Genomic DNA, 15,451 nt, shown 5'->3' on the forward strand with positions numbered 1-15,451 from the left:
CCTTGAGATTGGGCTGTTTTGGCCTGGGGAGGGGGGGCAATGGAAGGGGGAAGGGGGTGATCGCAGCTCCCTACCTTCAGCTCCATCCCGGGCGCGCGGGACCCCTGGGGCCTGGGAGCCGCAAGCTGCGAGCGCCTGGGGAAGCGAGGATCCGCAGTCACTATGGGAACCGGCGACGCCGGGCGTTCCCAGGCAGCAGGCGGCGGAGCTGAGAAGGTCAGCGGGCCTCCGGCTGCGAAGAAGACCCCCGCGGCATGAGGCGGGAAGAAGCGGTGGTGGTGAGCGCGGTGGCAGCGCCGGAGGCGGGCTGCGACCGGGAGCAGGCTCAGCCGCCGGCCGGGCTGGGGTGCGGGGCGCGCGGGGAGCCCGGCGGCGGCGGCCCCCAGGAGTCTTGCAAACAGTGTGAGTTCCCCTCCGGTCGCGCAGAGTGCGCGCAGGGACGTGGGGCGTGTCGAACGCGTGGAAGGGGAAGCGGGGGATCCGGAATGAGACTCGCTGAAGGTCTTGGAGGGTAGGGGCAGAGCTGCAGTTTTGGCAAAGGCAGAGGTGATGTGGCAGAAAGCATCCGGTGCATTTCCCCAAAGCCTCCTTCACCAAAGGCTGCCTGAGCCCAGGTAGCCTCCAACCTGACAGGTAGTGGCATTGACCTGGAAGGTATTGGGAAAAAAAAAAAGTGTGTGTGTATGTGTGCGTGTAATAAGAAAAATCTAATATATAAATTTGAATTTATATATAATAAAATATAAAATGTATAAAGATTTATAATATGCATAAATATATAAATTATATACACACACAGAGAGAAACATGTGGCTCATTTTTGCCAATTCCTTCATTTTACAGACCAGGAAACTGAGGTCTAGACTAGAGGAAATGAAGTGACTTGCTCACAGTGACTCAGTCAATGCCAGAGAAGTACTTAAAACGCTTAACCTCACCCGTCTTGGACTTTCAGTTCAACAGTTATTACTACCTGATACTTTTAGAATCTCACAATGATGGGCCACATTTTAACACAAGGGTTTCCTTCCTTGCCCTGCCAAACACACAAACAATATTCAAGTGAGTAAAGGCGGTTCTGGTCCAGAGTCACAACCAACATGGCTGAAGCTGGAGTCCGCTCCAGGCCTCCGCGCTCATCCATATTGTTCCATGAATTTATATTTCACAGTCCCTTGTGCTCTACACGTTTTCAGGAAGTGCTAAGGCATGATGATGGGGAAAATAATAGGTCAATGAGGAATGCCCGCAGTTTCTGGCCCTTCTGCATCGCCTCCTTGATTGCCTCTCTAGAGACCAGCCTCAGGTCATGTAGCTCCGCAGACCCCAGGAGGGAGGGTGAGGCTGAAGCAGCTCAGCTCCCCTGCCTCAGGGGGCCACCCAGCCTGCTCCCAGGACTTCTCATTAAGGAGCTGCAGAACCAGTGTCTCCTAGAGAAAGGACCATTCCGCCATTCCTTTGATTATCAACAGCATGCAGAGGCCTTACTCGGGGCAACTAAATCCAGTATATTTAAGTATTCGGTATATTTAAGTAAGTTCTTACTCTGACTTCGAATTCTGTCTGGGAATTTTCCCATTAAAGATGCTAGAAATGAAAGGTTCTTTTGTCCTCTGGAGTTCTGTAGGAGTAAAAGGTGGAATTAAATCATTCACCCATCCATTCAACAAATACTGAATCCTTACTGAATCCATGCCAGGCATTGGGCAAGTTGTGGATAAGTGAGTGATGAATTAAGGCATGTGTCCAAACTTTGAGGACCTCAGAAAGTCAGGGTCAGGGCATAGAGCACTCTTGCTTCAGCCTCCCAGAGAACCTCATTTTAGGGCCTCAGGTAGAGCCAGGCTATTCACACCCACATGAAGTACCCATTCGATTCTCAAATGTTTTCTGGGAAAGTCTTCTGTCTCTCTGTAGCTTCTACTCCCTAATCATAGATCTGATCTGAAATATACACAGATGAAATATGGGCCTTTCCTGGTAAAACATCCTTAAATTGTATGAAGGTGGCTATTTGAACAGCCACCAAATCTTTCATAGACTTCAGGCTCATCTTTAAAATACTTTGTAGCACTCTCCCCATGCTGGCTAACCTCTTCCCACATTCTCCAGTTTATTAAACCACTGAATCCAGTATTCTAGGTATGATCAGGTTAGGGTAACATGCTGGGACTATAACCTCCCTTGATCTGAACATTCTACTTCTATTAAATGGACCCAGAATCAATTAGCTGTTTTGGCAGGCACATTATATTATTAATAGATATAACAAATGCAGTCTATGACATCCTTAGTTTCTCTTTCCCCTGTTGTCCAATAGAAAACATTTGATCCAGGCTTTTTTTTAAATTTATGCAGTTAATTTGTTTCATCCTAAATACAAGTTATTATATTTATCCCTATCAGTACCATTCTATGAATTTTAGCACTCCATTCCAGGTACAGAAGCAGCCCTTTGAGTCCTAAGTTTGCCATTCAGCAAGTTTGTGCCATTCTCACAATCGGTGAGTAGGCAGTTCCTCTCTATATCCAAATTAGCAAACTAGGTGGTACTTCCAGCAGTTCCAAGGAGAGTCTCTGGAAGTCCCTGACCTGTCATTCAGCATCTTTGGCGTGGGCGTTCTGCCTCCTACAAATACACTTTATCAAATGTCTTGCTGAAATGCAGATGCATTGTGGCTATGACATCTTCCTAATCTAGCTAGGTTAGTAACTTGGGTTTGGGAGAGTCAGGTGGCATGGCTTTTAATTTTTATGACTAGTTTTGTGATTTCTGAGAGTTACTTTCTCAACTATAAAATAGGAATAATTATACCTGCCCATAGAGTGATTTTGAAAAAGAGAAATAATATATGTAAGATGCTAATAATATATGTATGGTAGCATTCAATAAATTACAGCAATTGTTATTAGCTCTTAACAAAAGAAAGCAGTTTAGTCTGGAATAATATTGTTCTTAGTAGTCCTTAACACTTAGTGATCACTGTTCCTCATTATCTGTACTCACAAGCCATCTGTTGGCTAACTCAAATGTTGGTGAAGATCAACATCAAGCTGCTATGTTAGAGTTTGTAGAATTTTTTTTTCCTTCTTTCCTTCTCTCCTTCCTACTTCTCTCCTCCCTTCCTCCCTCCCTTCCTTCCTTCCTTCCTTCCTTCCTTCCTTCCTTCCTTCCTTCCTTCCTTCCTGGAGCAGGGAATATTTGCCTATACTAAGCTCTTTGCTACTCTAATTTTTCACAGTTCCTCAAAACCTTTAGTGATTTCCTCTGTAAATTCTTATAACAGCAGGGCTGAAATTCATCAAGAGACTTGAACTTAGAGGAGATGATCTCTTCTGTTCTACTGAACTGTTACAGGATTTTCTTCCTTCTTAACCATGTTCCTTAAACCCTTTTCTGCCTTAGGATCATGATCTAGCCAAACAAGTTTAAACCAAAGTTAAGCTTGAGTAAAGCTAACCCCCACCTTGTGTTCATATGACTCCTAACTTCTGGGAAACAAAAATGAGATGCAGAAAGTATCTAATTCTACCTTGTTTGTGTCTGAAGGTGTGTTTGAGTCTTCCTGACCAGGAGTGACCCAGGACCACAGCAGTGGTCTCTTACCCCATTTGGGCTGGTTAGTACACAAGTCAAATCTCTTCACTTGCGTTCTTTATTGGTTAGTCTGGGAAAGATGAGGCACCTGCCATTGTGAGTTTAAAGTCACATCTTAAATAGCTAAAGTATTGGGTTGGTTAGGTTTTCCATGGTTCCTTGCATTGAGCTTTTGAGTATTAAGACTAGAACCACTGGTTCCCTGACATTCACAAAGCTGCATTGACATTCATCCACAAGAATAGTCTTTGAGCTCCATCTAATTTAACAATGCTGAGTTCTACTTGGACACACATTTGGTCTATTATTACACCAGTTCTGCTCTAAGCCTCTGATGAACTGAACAGAAAACATCCCTGCCCAATGGTATTTATGGTCTGATGAGGAAGACCTATATTCAACTAATAATTACGTAAATAATGGCATATAAAGCAAATGAGGCCATATATAAATTGCAGTAAATGAAATGAAGGAAAAGAGAAGAGTCCGATGCTAAAAAAGTATCCAGGAACATTTGAGGATTGTAGAGTCAGGGAAAGCTTCCCCAGGGCACCAACCTTTAAGCCTAGGATTGAAATTCGAGTAGAAGTTATGCAGGCAAAAATACTAGGAGAAAGGCAGTTCAGGCACAAAATAGAATGTACATAGGCTTTGATGTGGGAATGAACAGAAGGGCCACAAGGAAGCCCAGAAAGCAAGAGAGAGGGGCTGACAGGACAAACGGGGGTGACAGTGTCAGGAAGCACAGAGCTCTGGGGGGTGAGCGGAAGAAATAATGCTAAGGTACTTAGAACAAATAAGCCAATCCTCCACAATAGCAGTGATGTCCTATAGTGCCAGGCTTAGAGGCCAGGAAAAAAGTCATGTGTCCATAAGTGATTCACTACAACAATTCACGTTTACCTCTCAAAATGATAACTAAATAAGGCTGAGGTGTTCTGTGGTTTGTAGCTGTAGTAGGCTCCATGGGCACATCTGTCTTTTTCATTGCTTGTCCTCCGTCCCTAGCCCAGCGCCTGGCACAGAGTAGGTCCTTAATAAGGATTTATCGAATAAATGAGTTTTCTTGAAGCAAATGAAGGAAACTCCATCTGTTTCTTCCTAACACCTGAAACAGGTATCTGAAACTTACCACAAAAGGTCAGGAATTATGTGAAAGTGTAAAGTCCCAAAAGAACCAAAAAGGGATCTTTCCAAAAGAGGGTGAATCATCTGCTGTTTGTATGGAGGGACGTGTCTTCTTAAGAAATAGTTATTCATGTAGGCATAATGGCTAGAAAGTTTGGCAGAATTTATGATAGATAATCAATTTTATTAATGTCTTTATAGGGAAGAAATTCTTGTATTCTGAGCCACATAAGAGAATTAAGGAAGTACTAGAAGAAGAACTTTCTATTAAAAGAGATGAGTGCTGCATTAAAAATCCACCTGCAGGTAATCTCCATGACAAATGAAGTATATTTCTGCAATGAATATGAAATTACCTATTTAATGGTAGAATGATTATTTTCCTTATTACAAAACCATGACTATCAAAAGAAAAATGGATACTTGGGAAATTCTTCAGCTAATTTTATAATTATTTTGCCTGTGTCCAAATAAGCTTATATTTACAAAAAGTAGCTAGGTATCAGTATCTACATTGCTATCCCGCATTTTTGGTGGAGTTATTTCTATTCAATAAGAAGTCGAATTTTTTCCAAGAAAAGCACAATAATATCTTCAATCTTTATCAATATAGGTGTGACCAGTAACAGTGGTTCCCAAAATTTAGATTTCATCAGAATTACCCGGGAACCTGTTAAAAGCAGATTGCTGGAAACCATCCCTAGAGTCACTGGCTCAGTAGTTCTTGGGTGGGGGGTCGGCAATTTGCATTTCTACCAAGTTCCCAGTTGGTGTTGAGGCTGATGGTCCAGGGACCCAAACTGAAGATCACTGACCCTGAAGAATCGAAGTCATTTAAATAGGTCAAATCATCCAAGGATTTTATTGTATTTACATGTAGTTTATGGGTTAAATGTCTAGGCATTGATAGTTCATTTGAGAAAAGATACGCTCTAGAAGCCCAGAATCCCTCACAGATTTTTTTTTTCCATGCCCAGCATGGAGCCCAGCACGGAGCCCAGCACGGGGCTTGAACTCACAACCCTGAGACCAAGACCCAAGCTGAAGTCAAGAGTCAGATGCTTAACCTACTGAGCCGCCCAGGCACCACCCCCTCAACAGATGTTATTTTGAAACTACTAGAGCCCCTCATTTTCCTGATTCCTTCTCAATGATTACAAGGCACACATTTCACACTTTTCAAATCATCAGGTTTTTATTGCAAACCTCTTGGGCACCAGCATTTCTAGAAGAAAGAAAAGAACTGTAGCACGTGACTTCTGCACTCAAGAGAACTTGACATTTTCTACAGAGGAGGAGCACTGTTGAATACCCAGCAGCTAGGGCTCAAATTCTCTAAGGATTCCTGAGAGCAGATGCTGCAGGCCTAGAAGTGCATTTTTTCTTTTCCCGACTCTGACAGATTTGCCCACTTTCCACTGCAAAACCGGCCATGCAAACGCACGTTAGGCCTTCTGTACTCCCCATTCTTACGAAAGGAGAAACCAGCAAAATGGCCAATTTTATTCAGACTATGTCTGGAAAGAAAATATAGAGTTTATTTTGAACTCTGTGAACAGATGCAGAATGACCTACTGAATTGTGTCTCCGAACCCCAGCCTATACTTACTATTCCCCTAGTGGTTGGAAAAATTTTTAAGTCTTAAACTATTCTATTCTGGGCTTATTTTCATTTATACACTTAAAAATTTATAATTTATATACCAATTAGATGATGTATTATTCTTATTGGATACGTTTGGTTGTTAGACAATCTAAGTGATTATAAAAATTCATTTTTCTAAGCAATCTTTTCAAATGTCCTTCATATAAAATGGAAATGCTTGGCCTGCGTTTTCATAATATCCACCAGAGGTCGCACAGAGGTGCTCTTTTAGTCTAGAAAATCCTTTAAAGCTGAGAGTAGATTCTGTAAGTTTAAGTTTTAAAGGGGCTTTACTTAGGGGGAAAAAAGCTGCTAGTTTTTTTTTCTTTTTCTGTTCTTAAAAAATAATTTAAAAGGCTGAACGCCCCGTGTCCTTGGCCACAACAGGGAGCTAGCACCTAGAGGGGGTGCCACGCCTCCTGCTTACTCTCAGGGCGTTGGCAGCTCTGGGCCAGCCACTGAATTCTCTATTGCAGGATTTTTGGTGACATACTCCTTTAGATATATCATGGGAGCTGGGGCTTCTCTTTCTGGAGAACACAGCTTGTCACAGACACGCAGAATTCTGCATAAAACTTTTAGGGACTTGTATGGCTCCAATGGCAGCTCTTCCTGGATGTTAAGCTTAAGTACACTAGCCCATTGTCTCCACTTCTCCACTTCTTGTTTACTCCCCCACCCATTGCAAATAGGCTTTGGTTTCCATGAGCCCAGGCAAACTGTTCTTTTCCAGATGGTGAATGACCTTCCTCTTGAAAGTCAAATTAATGATTTTGAAAGTCTAATACAATCCAGAAACTCATCAAACTCAACTTCTCTGTAGCATCTGACATAATTATTTACTCCTTCCCTTTGAAAACACTTTGTCAACTGAGCCTCCAGGTCAGCATGCTCCAGTCTCCTGGTTTTGCTGGTGCGACTCCCTGTCGTCTTTGCTGGCTCCCCCTTCTCCTCACCTCTAAACTTTGGGGAGCTCAGTCACAGGCTCTTCTCTCCATCTATATTCACTCCCTGAGTGATCACATCTAGCCCTGTGTGCTGATGACTCCAAAATTTATATCCCTAGCCTCTGCTTTCCCCCTCAAATCTCAAAAGCCTACTTAACTTCCCACCTGGATGTCTACTAGGCCTCTCACACTGTACATGTCCAGAACAGAACTCTTATTCTATACCGCTCTTCAACAGCTCTTCCCCATCTCAGGAAATGACATCACTATTCACTATGCCAAACACCTAAAAGTCAAATCTTCAAACTTCATGTCCAGTCCCTCCGCTAATCCTGTCAAATCTGCGTTGGAAATACATCCTAAATCTCCCCAACTGCAGCCTTGTCCAAGCCCCCATCATCTCTTTCGAGCTCAGCAGTAGCATCCTCTAGCACCTTCTACTGCTCTCCCCACAGTCCATTTTTCTGCACAGAACCCAAAGGGGTCTCTTACAACACAAGTCATTGTATACCACCTCCATGTTCAAAGCCCTCCGATGGCTCTTTGTGATTCTTAGTCTAGATTTCAGTCCCCTTGTATGGTCTGCTCACCTTTCTGAACTCAGTTCCTGTACTTTCCCACCCCACTTTAGCCATACGGGTTTCCTTAATGTTCTGGAACATGCCAAACCCATTTTCACCTCAGAACCTTTCTACTTCCCCTAGATCATCAAATGTCTTTCTCCCTCTTCCTTCAAGTTTCAGCTCAAATGTCATCTTCTCAGAAGTAACCTCTCTACCAGATTAAAGTAGAAACTACCTACTCTCCCAATTACTCTCTAATCTTTTATACCACTTTCTTCTTTCTGCCTTTTTTTAATCACTACTTCGAAATTATATATTTGTCTGTATACTTCTTTATTGACTGTCTGTCTCACAAGAACTTAAGCTACATGAGGACAGGGGCTTTATTTTGCTTACGATGAATCCTCATGAAAGCCATGTGATATAGGTATTATGATTCCCATTTTACGGATGAGTAAACTGAGATTTTGAGAGGTTTCTACTGTCCAAGGTTATGCGTTAAGTAAGTGGCAAAACCAGATTCCAAACTCAGGTCTTATCCCAAATCCCATTGGCATTCTGTGCACTGTAGTGTTTCCAGTGACATATTATGACCAAGTCCCGTGGGTCCTGGTCTGCCTTGGCTGGCTTGAGATTTCTGCCCTACTTGACATAATTGATGGTTCTCTCCTTAAACTTTTTTTTTTTCCCCTCAAATTCCTTGACACTAAATATCCTTGTTCTCTTCTTTGGATATTCCTTTTCATCCTCCATTGAAAACTTCTTTTCGGGGCGCCTGGGTGGCTCAGTTGGTTAAACGACCGCCTTCGGCTCAGGTCATGATCCTGGAGTCCTGGGATCGAGTCCCGCATCGGGCTCCCTGCTCAGCGGGGAGTCTGCTTCTCCCTCTGACCCTCTTCCCTCTCGTGCTTTCTCTCTCTCAAATAAATAAATAAAATCTTTAAAAAAAAAAAAGAAAACTTCTTTTCACTCACCTTCATCCCCAAATATTGATGCCTACCAGGGTGTTAACCACAGTCTTCTAATCTTGTTCCGTTGGCTGTCCCTGGATCATCTCAGCTGTTCGCATTGTTTCTACCACTACCTCACTGTGATGTGTCTGTTTCTGAAGTCTGTGTGTCCAGGCTCAATTTCTCTTACTGGTTGTCCTACAAGTATTCAAGATCAACATGTCCAAAATAAAACTCATACCTCTCCTCGACTTACTCCTTCCTATATATCACCCATCCAAATGCATGACATGGCATAATGGCCAAGGCCAAAACCACAGAGCCATCCTTCATACCCACTCCAGATTACCATGTCTTGCATGTAATTAGGCTCTCGGGGCTATCTTAGTTTGGCTCAGGGTCCCAAACGGTTGACCCCTATGCCAGGTTCATCTTGCAAACATATAGACAAATTTATTTGTTCTGAATTGTATTTTTTAAATATATGAATCAGTCGTCAACATTTAATAAATTAGGACTTTTTACATACGAATCTAGATTCCTAGATTATCTGGGGTGAAGAGGGAGGGGAGGAGGAGAAAGAACGATGTGACAGCCAAGTGGATATTCACACGTGGCACAGTGCCTGGAGTTGGCTTACGCTGCCCTAGCTGGCCTGCCCACGCCGTTACCCATCCCCTTAAAGGTCCCCAGCCAGGTGGGGCATATCACAAACTATTCATGTTCACACCTCCACTGCAGACTTCCTCCTCTCATGGTGGGAAGAGGAAAGAATGTGTTTCTCTGGTATCCGTCTCCAACAAAAGTGGAAAAAGATAAAAGAAGTAGGAGAGCCAATTACTTCTTAGCCCTGGCCTGCTTTACTTCCTTATATTACCTGCCTGGCTTTTCTCTCCATATATTGATTTTGTGACTCTAGATAAACAATATATACTATTTCTTCGATATACCCAAGTCTATCTGAATTCTAGGGACCCCAAGGTATAGGCATGTGTCCAACCATATTTGTACAGCAATGTATGCATTGACTGGATTTGTTTGAATTTTTATTTATTTTTTTTTATTTTTTAAGATTTTATTTATTTATTCATGAGAGACAGAGGGAGAGAGAGAGAAGCAGAGGGAGAAGCAGGCTCCCAAGGAGCAGGGAGCCCGATGCGGGACTCGATCCCAGGACCCTGGGATCATGACCTGAGCCGAAGGCAGACGCTTAACCATCTGAGTCACCCAGGCGCCCTTGTTTGAATTTTTAAACTATCAAGTCCACATTCTCTCACAACAATCTGATGATGACAGTGAGATTTCAGTAAGTGTCCAGACTGGGTTTTCCCTCAACCATTGATAAAGCACCAAAATACTGGCCCCGTCCATAGCAAAGTGTGGGCGAACTTACCGAAGAGCTTATATCATCTATTAGGAGGGGGATGTGCCTGAAGTCAAGCAACTGAAATCATAGCATGTTTTCTTTGTGACTGAGCTAATGAGGACAATCGTGGAAGTGCCCAGAAGCAGTTCTTTCTGTGCTTTTCCCCTTTTCCTTTGGCTGAATGAAAGTGGTATAAGATCAAAGTTTTCTTTTTCTTGGGTTGAATGAAATAAGTAAAAAGTCTGAGATTCATTAATTAGCTTTTATGGACGTTTAACAGCAAACATAACATTTCTTCTGGGATATTTTTGTTTGGGGGCGCAAACGGAGACTCAGGCAGAAGGTCTGTTGGTCTTCTGGGACCTTCAGCTAAATGAGCTATGCTACCTGTTCTTGTGGTTGTGTTGTGACAATAGTTAATAAGAGCTGTGAAGATATTGACATGGCCGAGGTGTTCTGAGTGGTTGTTACCCGATCCTTGGGTCTAGGGAATGGCATCAGTGGCCACAGGAAAAATGGGCTGCCAGGCCACTAAGCCCTCTCCTCTAGGATTTGGATTCCTTCCCGGCTCCTGATAGAGAGATAGATGGGCTCAGTGAGAAGCACTGGAGGCTGGGGTGAGGGGTAGGGGTGGGTAGGTGGAGGGTGTCTCTCTCTATGTATACACAATGATGGTAATAATAATAAGTATCATTAATACTTAATACTACTATTATTAATTTTTTACAGGGTTTACAAACTATCTCTTTCAGTCCTTGCAATGACCCTGTGCTCTTATAATTCCCACTTTGCAGATCTGGACGCTGAGGTTCAGGGAGTACGGTGACTTGCCCTTTGTCGCACAGTGCAATAGGCTTGTCAGAAGCTGACCTCCTTGCTCTTAGCCATTGGGCTATACAGTCTCTTTTGAAACATAAGCTTATGTTTTCTGGGAGGAAAAAAGATTTGAAATTATATTGGGAGCAAATAGTATTCTCTTTAGTAAAAGAAAGTTTGTCACAATCTTTTCCAGGTTCTGCCTCAGTTTAGCTTCGAACTGGAGGTAGAACAGCCTTCAGAGGCTTGACACATTCCCATCAGATAAGGACAGGGTCTGGGAGCTGCTCAAAAAGGTTCTCATCATCCCGACAAACAAATGCCATTTTCTGACCAAATCTTCTGTCAGATGAGAATGGGATTTGGGGCCATTTATGGAACTTTCTGGATAAGGAAGAATTTAGCTAACGTCATCATTCACATATTCTTAGTGATTCCCTGAAGATTTTCCCCTCCTTACAACTTTTTAAAAAAAGAGGTAAACTTGTGAGACATGCATTATCAGACTGTGGCTTTCATTTTACCATTTACCTTAAAATTATTTCTACATTTCTAAGAGCTTGTAGAGAGGACTTTGTGGAAATTATGTTTTAATTTAATGTTTTCAAATTGCAAGGGCTTTTATATTTTTCTGGCTGAAACCTGCAGAAGTCATAAAGATTTTGATTAATAAAATGTACTAGTTTTCTCTTACACAACATCACCTCTTTCAATGAATTTCAAGTGTCAAATCCATGACTTTGTGTCTATATGTCCCTGAATGCATAAAAACTTTATTTTGAATCTGGTTTATTTATTACATTTAGTACCAATTTAGAAAATGTAAAACATCACTCAGCAAGTGTGGATATGTTTGTTATTCATTAATTCATTCAACAAAAATATTTGGTGTACCTACAATATAAAAGGAATTTACTAGACACCAAAGGCATGTCAAGATAATTACAGAACGTAGAAGTCACCAAAGATAAATTTAAATGACTTAAATTTTTCTTCCTGTGGTCAACTCTCTGACCATGTTTGCACAAAGGAAACACAGATGATGTAGCTCTAAATTGGCTTTTCAGGCTCTAATGTTCATTACTCAGAATCAGAGACAGCTGAAAACAACAAAAATATTTTTGAAGGGTGATCTTACTTTCCCTGAAAGACCAGGCCAGGTCCCTCTGGCTAAAATTTCTAGCATAAGGGACACCTGGGTGGCTCAGTCCTTAAGAGTTTGCCTTCGGCTCAGGTCATGATCCCAGAGTCCTGGGATCGAGCCCCGCATCAGGCTCTCTGCTCGGCAGGAAGCCTGCTTCTCCCTCTCCCACTCCCCCTGCTTGTGTTCCCTCTCTTGCTGTGTCTCTCTGTCAAATAAATAAATTCTTAAAAAAAAAATGTCTAGCCTAAAATCATGGTTTAGTAACTTTACATTTCAGGCTAAAAACACACCTAGAAAGGTCCCTGAGTAGAAGGGGTTGGGGGCAGAGAAGGGAAGAGAGAAGACTCTCGGGAAGATTCTGAGTTTCCAGAGGGGATTTAATTCCCTTCTCTTAGCTTTATTCTTGTCCTGCCGCCCTTTCCTTTGCAGGCTGTATGCCGACACGGTGGCCTCCCTGGCTCTTCCCCGCCGCCCCCCCTTCCCCCCCTTCCCCCCCGCCCCCCCTTCCCCCCCTTCCCCCCCCCTCCCGTCTTCCTTCCTCCTGGAATGCGCATGCCCAGAGCAGAGGGCCTTGGCTTTCTCTCTAAAGAAGGTGCTTCAAAGGACATCTGTGCTTCTTTCCAGACCTCTTTTTCTCCAGTTGAACATATCACCTTCTGTAACTTCTTCACCCAAACATATCAAATCAAAGTAGTGCTGTTTTTTTCCAGCAACCTCTATTCCTGAGTACAGTAAATACTTATACATAACTATATTTTGCTTTTATTTTTCTCATGCATTTCTGAGCATCTGCATTTACATTTGAGGTATTTTCCCTATTAAGTTGTAAACTTCCAGATATTCCTGGATTCCAGATTGCATCTGAAAGAGCACAACTTGATTAGATTAGTATAATTTTTCTATCTAATTTAATGTGGTTTTTCTACAGAGTTCTGCCTCCTGTTGTCAAAATGTTTTCCATTTGTCAGAACTTCTCTCAATGTGGAACAAATCTAAATCCATTTCCTTGGTTTCTTACTGGGTGTTGTACACGGGAGGCATTTAATAAATATCGGTGGACTCCTAAATCAGAGAGTCTATTATCCAGGGGCTGGAGAGCAGCTCTTTACTGTCTCTAGAGAGGATAGAAGAAGAGGAAACTGGCTGGAAGGGTGGGGAAAGATTTGGGTTAGATATAAGGAACAGCTTAAAGTTTGTAAGGTCTTGACAGAAGGAGATTGTGGAGTCTTCCCTGAAGGTCTTTGAAGGAGGGGGAAGAAACGAACTTTGCCAGATACCTTCAGCTAACTCTATTCAGGAGTGGGGAGGAAGAGGCAAATATCGACATTCCGCTTGGTGAGTCAGCTCATTGATTCTGCTTCCAGAAACAGAATCTGAGTCCATGCTTGGACGGGAAAATCATTGTCCCTGTAAAAATAATAGTTACCATTTATTGAATGCAAAGCACTTTAAATCCATTTCATCCAGATCCTATAATAATTCTTCAAGCTAGGTATTATCCCCATTTCAAAGCTGAGGAAACGGAGACATGGTGGGTTCAATAACTTGCTCAAAGCCATACAACTGGCAGGTGGTGAAGCAAAGAAAAACCCACATCCCCTCTGACCCCAGACATGGTGCCCCTAATCACTACATGGTACAGAAGCCTTTGGGGAGGAATCAGATGTTAGTGTGGATACCAGTAGGCGGCCTTGGATCTGTGGAGAATATTTGGGCATAATTTGCGGCTTCAGAAATGGTAAAAACAATGTATTTAACCTGAATAACCTTATTTGATTTGGGTCACAGTTTTCTACATGACAGATTTTCCCAAAAAGCTTGTTGACTGACTCTCAAGAGCTAAATAAGTGCTTTTAGGATATGGAGAACAATCCAGTGCAAATAAAATCACTAAAACAATACTTACTGAATGGTATCAGGATTTAAGACTACGATTCGCTTTGTATCAATGCATAGACATTGCATCCCAAGTATTTGTCTATGGTATTTTCCAGTGAGCTTGTTTTCATTCAAGGCGCAGTTAAATAGCATCTAGTTCAGTCTTTTAGGTGATTGCTGAATGTATATGATGAATTAATATGGTAACTTTTGGTTATATTTTCTTTGGAAATATTTGTATTTCGAGGAATTAGAATCAGATAGGGCTGGCCGCATGAAGTGTCTATATTAACTAATTTATTTCTGATCCTTTTGTGTTTTGTTATATATTTTTCTATACTGACTTTTCATCTACGTCTTCAGGGGCCAGCTAAATGATCTAATAGCACTGTAGAGGTTTAACTGCCTATGGAAGAATTGAATGAATGAACTGAAATAAAAGATTAAACAAATGCTAAAGACCTTGGTTGGTTTGATTAATCAAACAAAATCAACTTCCACCCAAATGACTGAAAAAATAATCACCCAGTAAATACTTCTAAAAGATGTTGCGCTGAAAAGGAACTCAGCTAGTAATTGTCATCTTGCTTCTGAAAATATTGACAGTGGCCCTGGAAGGGATTTGGAGCATTAAAAGGAATCTCCCCGTGGGAGGCTTAAAACTGGGACTGCCAAGCGGAAACAGTTTGCTGCCACAAGCCAAGTACTATTCGAGGCATGGAGGGCTGAGAAGTAAGATCCTAATACTCTTTTTTTTTGACTATTATAAAAGTTTATTTAACAAAAAAGTTCAATATGAAAATGCACACGACCTGATTTTTATATTGTAGTAAAACAGGTACTATGGAGGGGACATGTGGAAGCAGTTGATTCCTTCTGATGAACACACCCATTGTTTATACTCGCTCCAAGGCTTCTAACATGATGATACTATTTCCTCGTATTACCACCATTCCAACATTGTTCTGTTGCCCACTAGTTGCCATCTCCACACATTCATCTATCACAAGATTCATAAACGGATCGAACCCCCGCAATATTCCTTGGACATGTCTGCCACCATTTAATTTCAATGACAATTTCTTGTCCATAAATTTTTTCAACTCAGGAGGGTGAGCTTTGCTCATGGTGTCTACTGCGCGAGCTCAAAGATGCCTCCAAATGGAATTCGTGGCATCCCACACCAAGATCCTAATACTCTTGACTTCTACTGAAAGCCCCGAGTGTGCCGATTAGCTCACAGCCCAGTGGTGTATGCTTTATTTCAAGTTCTCAATGCAATCTCCTTTTTTTTTTTTTAAGATTTTATTTATTTGAGGGGCGCCTGGGTAGCTCAGTTGGTTAAGCGACTGCCTTCAGCTCAGGTCATGATCCTGGAGTCCCAGGATCGAGTCCCGCATCGGGCTCCCTGCTCAG

At 42.2% G+C, this 15,451-nt stretch overlaps 1 protein-coding gene and 1 pseudogene across 1 annotated transcript; one reads left to right on the forward strand and one right to left on the reverse strand.

Moving 5' to 3' along the window:
• The first annotated feature begins 254 nt into the window (after nucleotides 1-254).
• On the forward strand, nucleotides 255-14,915 carry CUNH11orf97 (chromosome unknown C11orf97 homolog). Its single transcript, XM_028119632.1, has 4 exons — nucleotides 255-402; nucleotides 4,928-5,032; nucleotides 14,642-14,767; nucleotides 14,866-14,915. The coding sequence occupies exons 1-4, from the start codon at nucleotides 255-257 to the stop codon at nucleotides 14,913-14,915; spliced, it is 429 nt and encodes a 142-aa protein (XP_027975433.1).
• On the reverse strand, nucleotides 14,898-15,200 carry LOC114221568 (small nuclear ribonucleoprotein G pseudogene; annotated as a pseudogene).
• Nucleotides 15,201-15,451: the final 251 nt, after the last annotated feature.

This window comes from Eumetopias jubatus, unplaced genomic scaffold (genome assembly GCF_037043125.1).
Source record: "Eumetopias jubatus isolate StellerSeaLion01/CBP00866 unplaced genomic scaffold, mEumJub1_p1.0 scaffold_13, whole genome shotgun sequence".
In the NCBI taxonomy this organism is placed as follows: Eukaryota; Metazoa; Chordata; class Mammalia; order Carnivora; family Otariidae; genus Eumetopias; species Eumetopias jubatus.

Bases quoted from the DNA above. Each gene is read 5' to 3' on its own strand.
- CUNH11orf97 (XM_028119632.1), top strand. From the start codon at position 255: ATGAGGCGGGAAGAAGCGGTGGTGGTGAGCGCGGTGGCAGCGCCGGAG. The intron at 5,033-14,641 runs GTAATCTCCATG...AAATATTGACAG, and splicing joins CATTAAAAATCCACCTGCAG to TGGCCCTGGAAGGGATTTGG. The intron at 14,768-14,865 runs GTAAGATCCTAA...TTTATATTGTAG, and splicing joins GAGGCATGGAGGGCTGAGAA to TAAAACAGGTACTATGGAGG.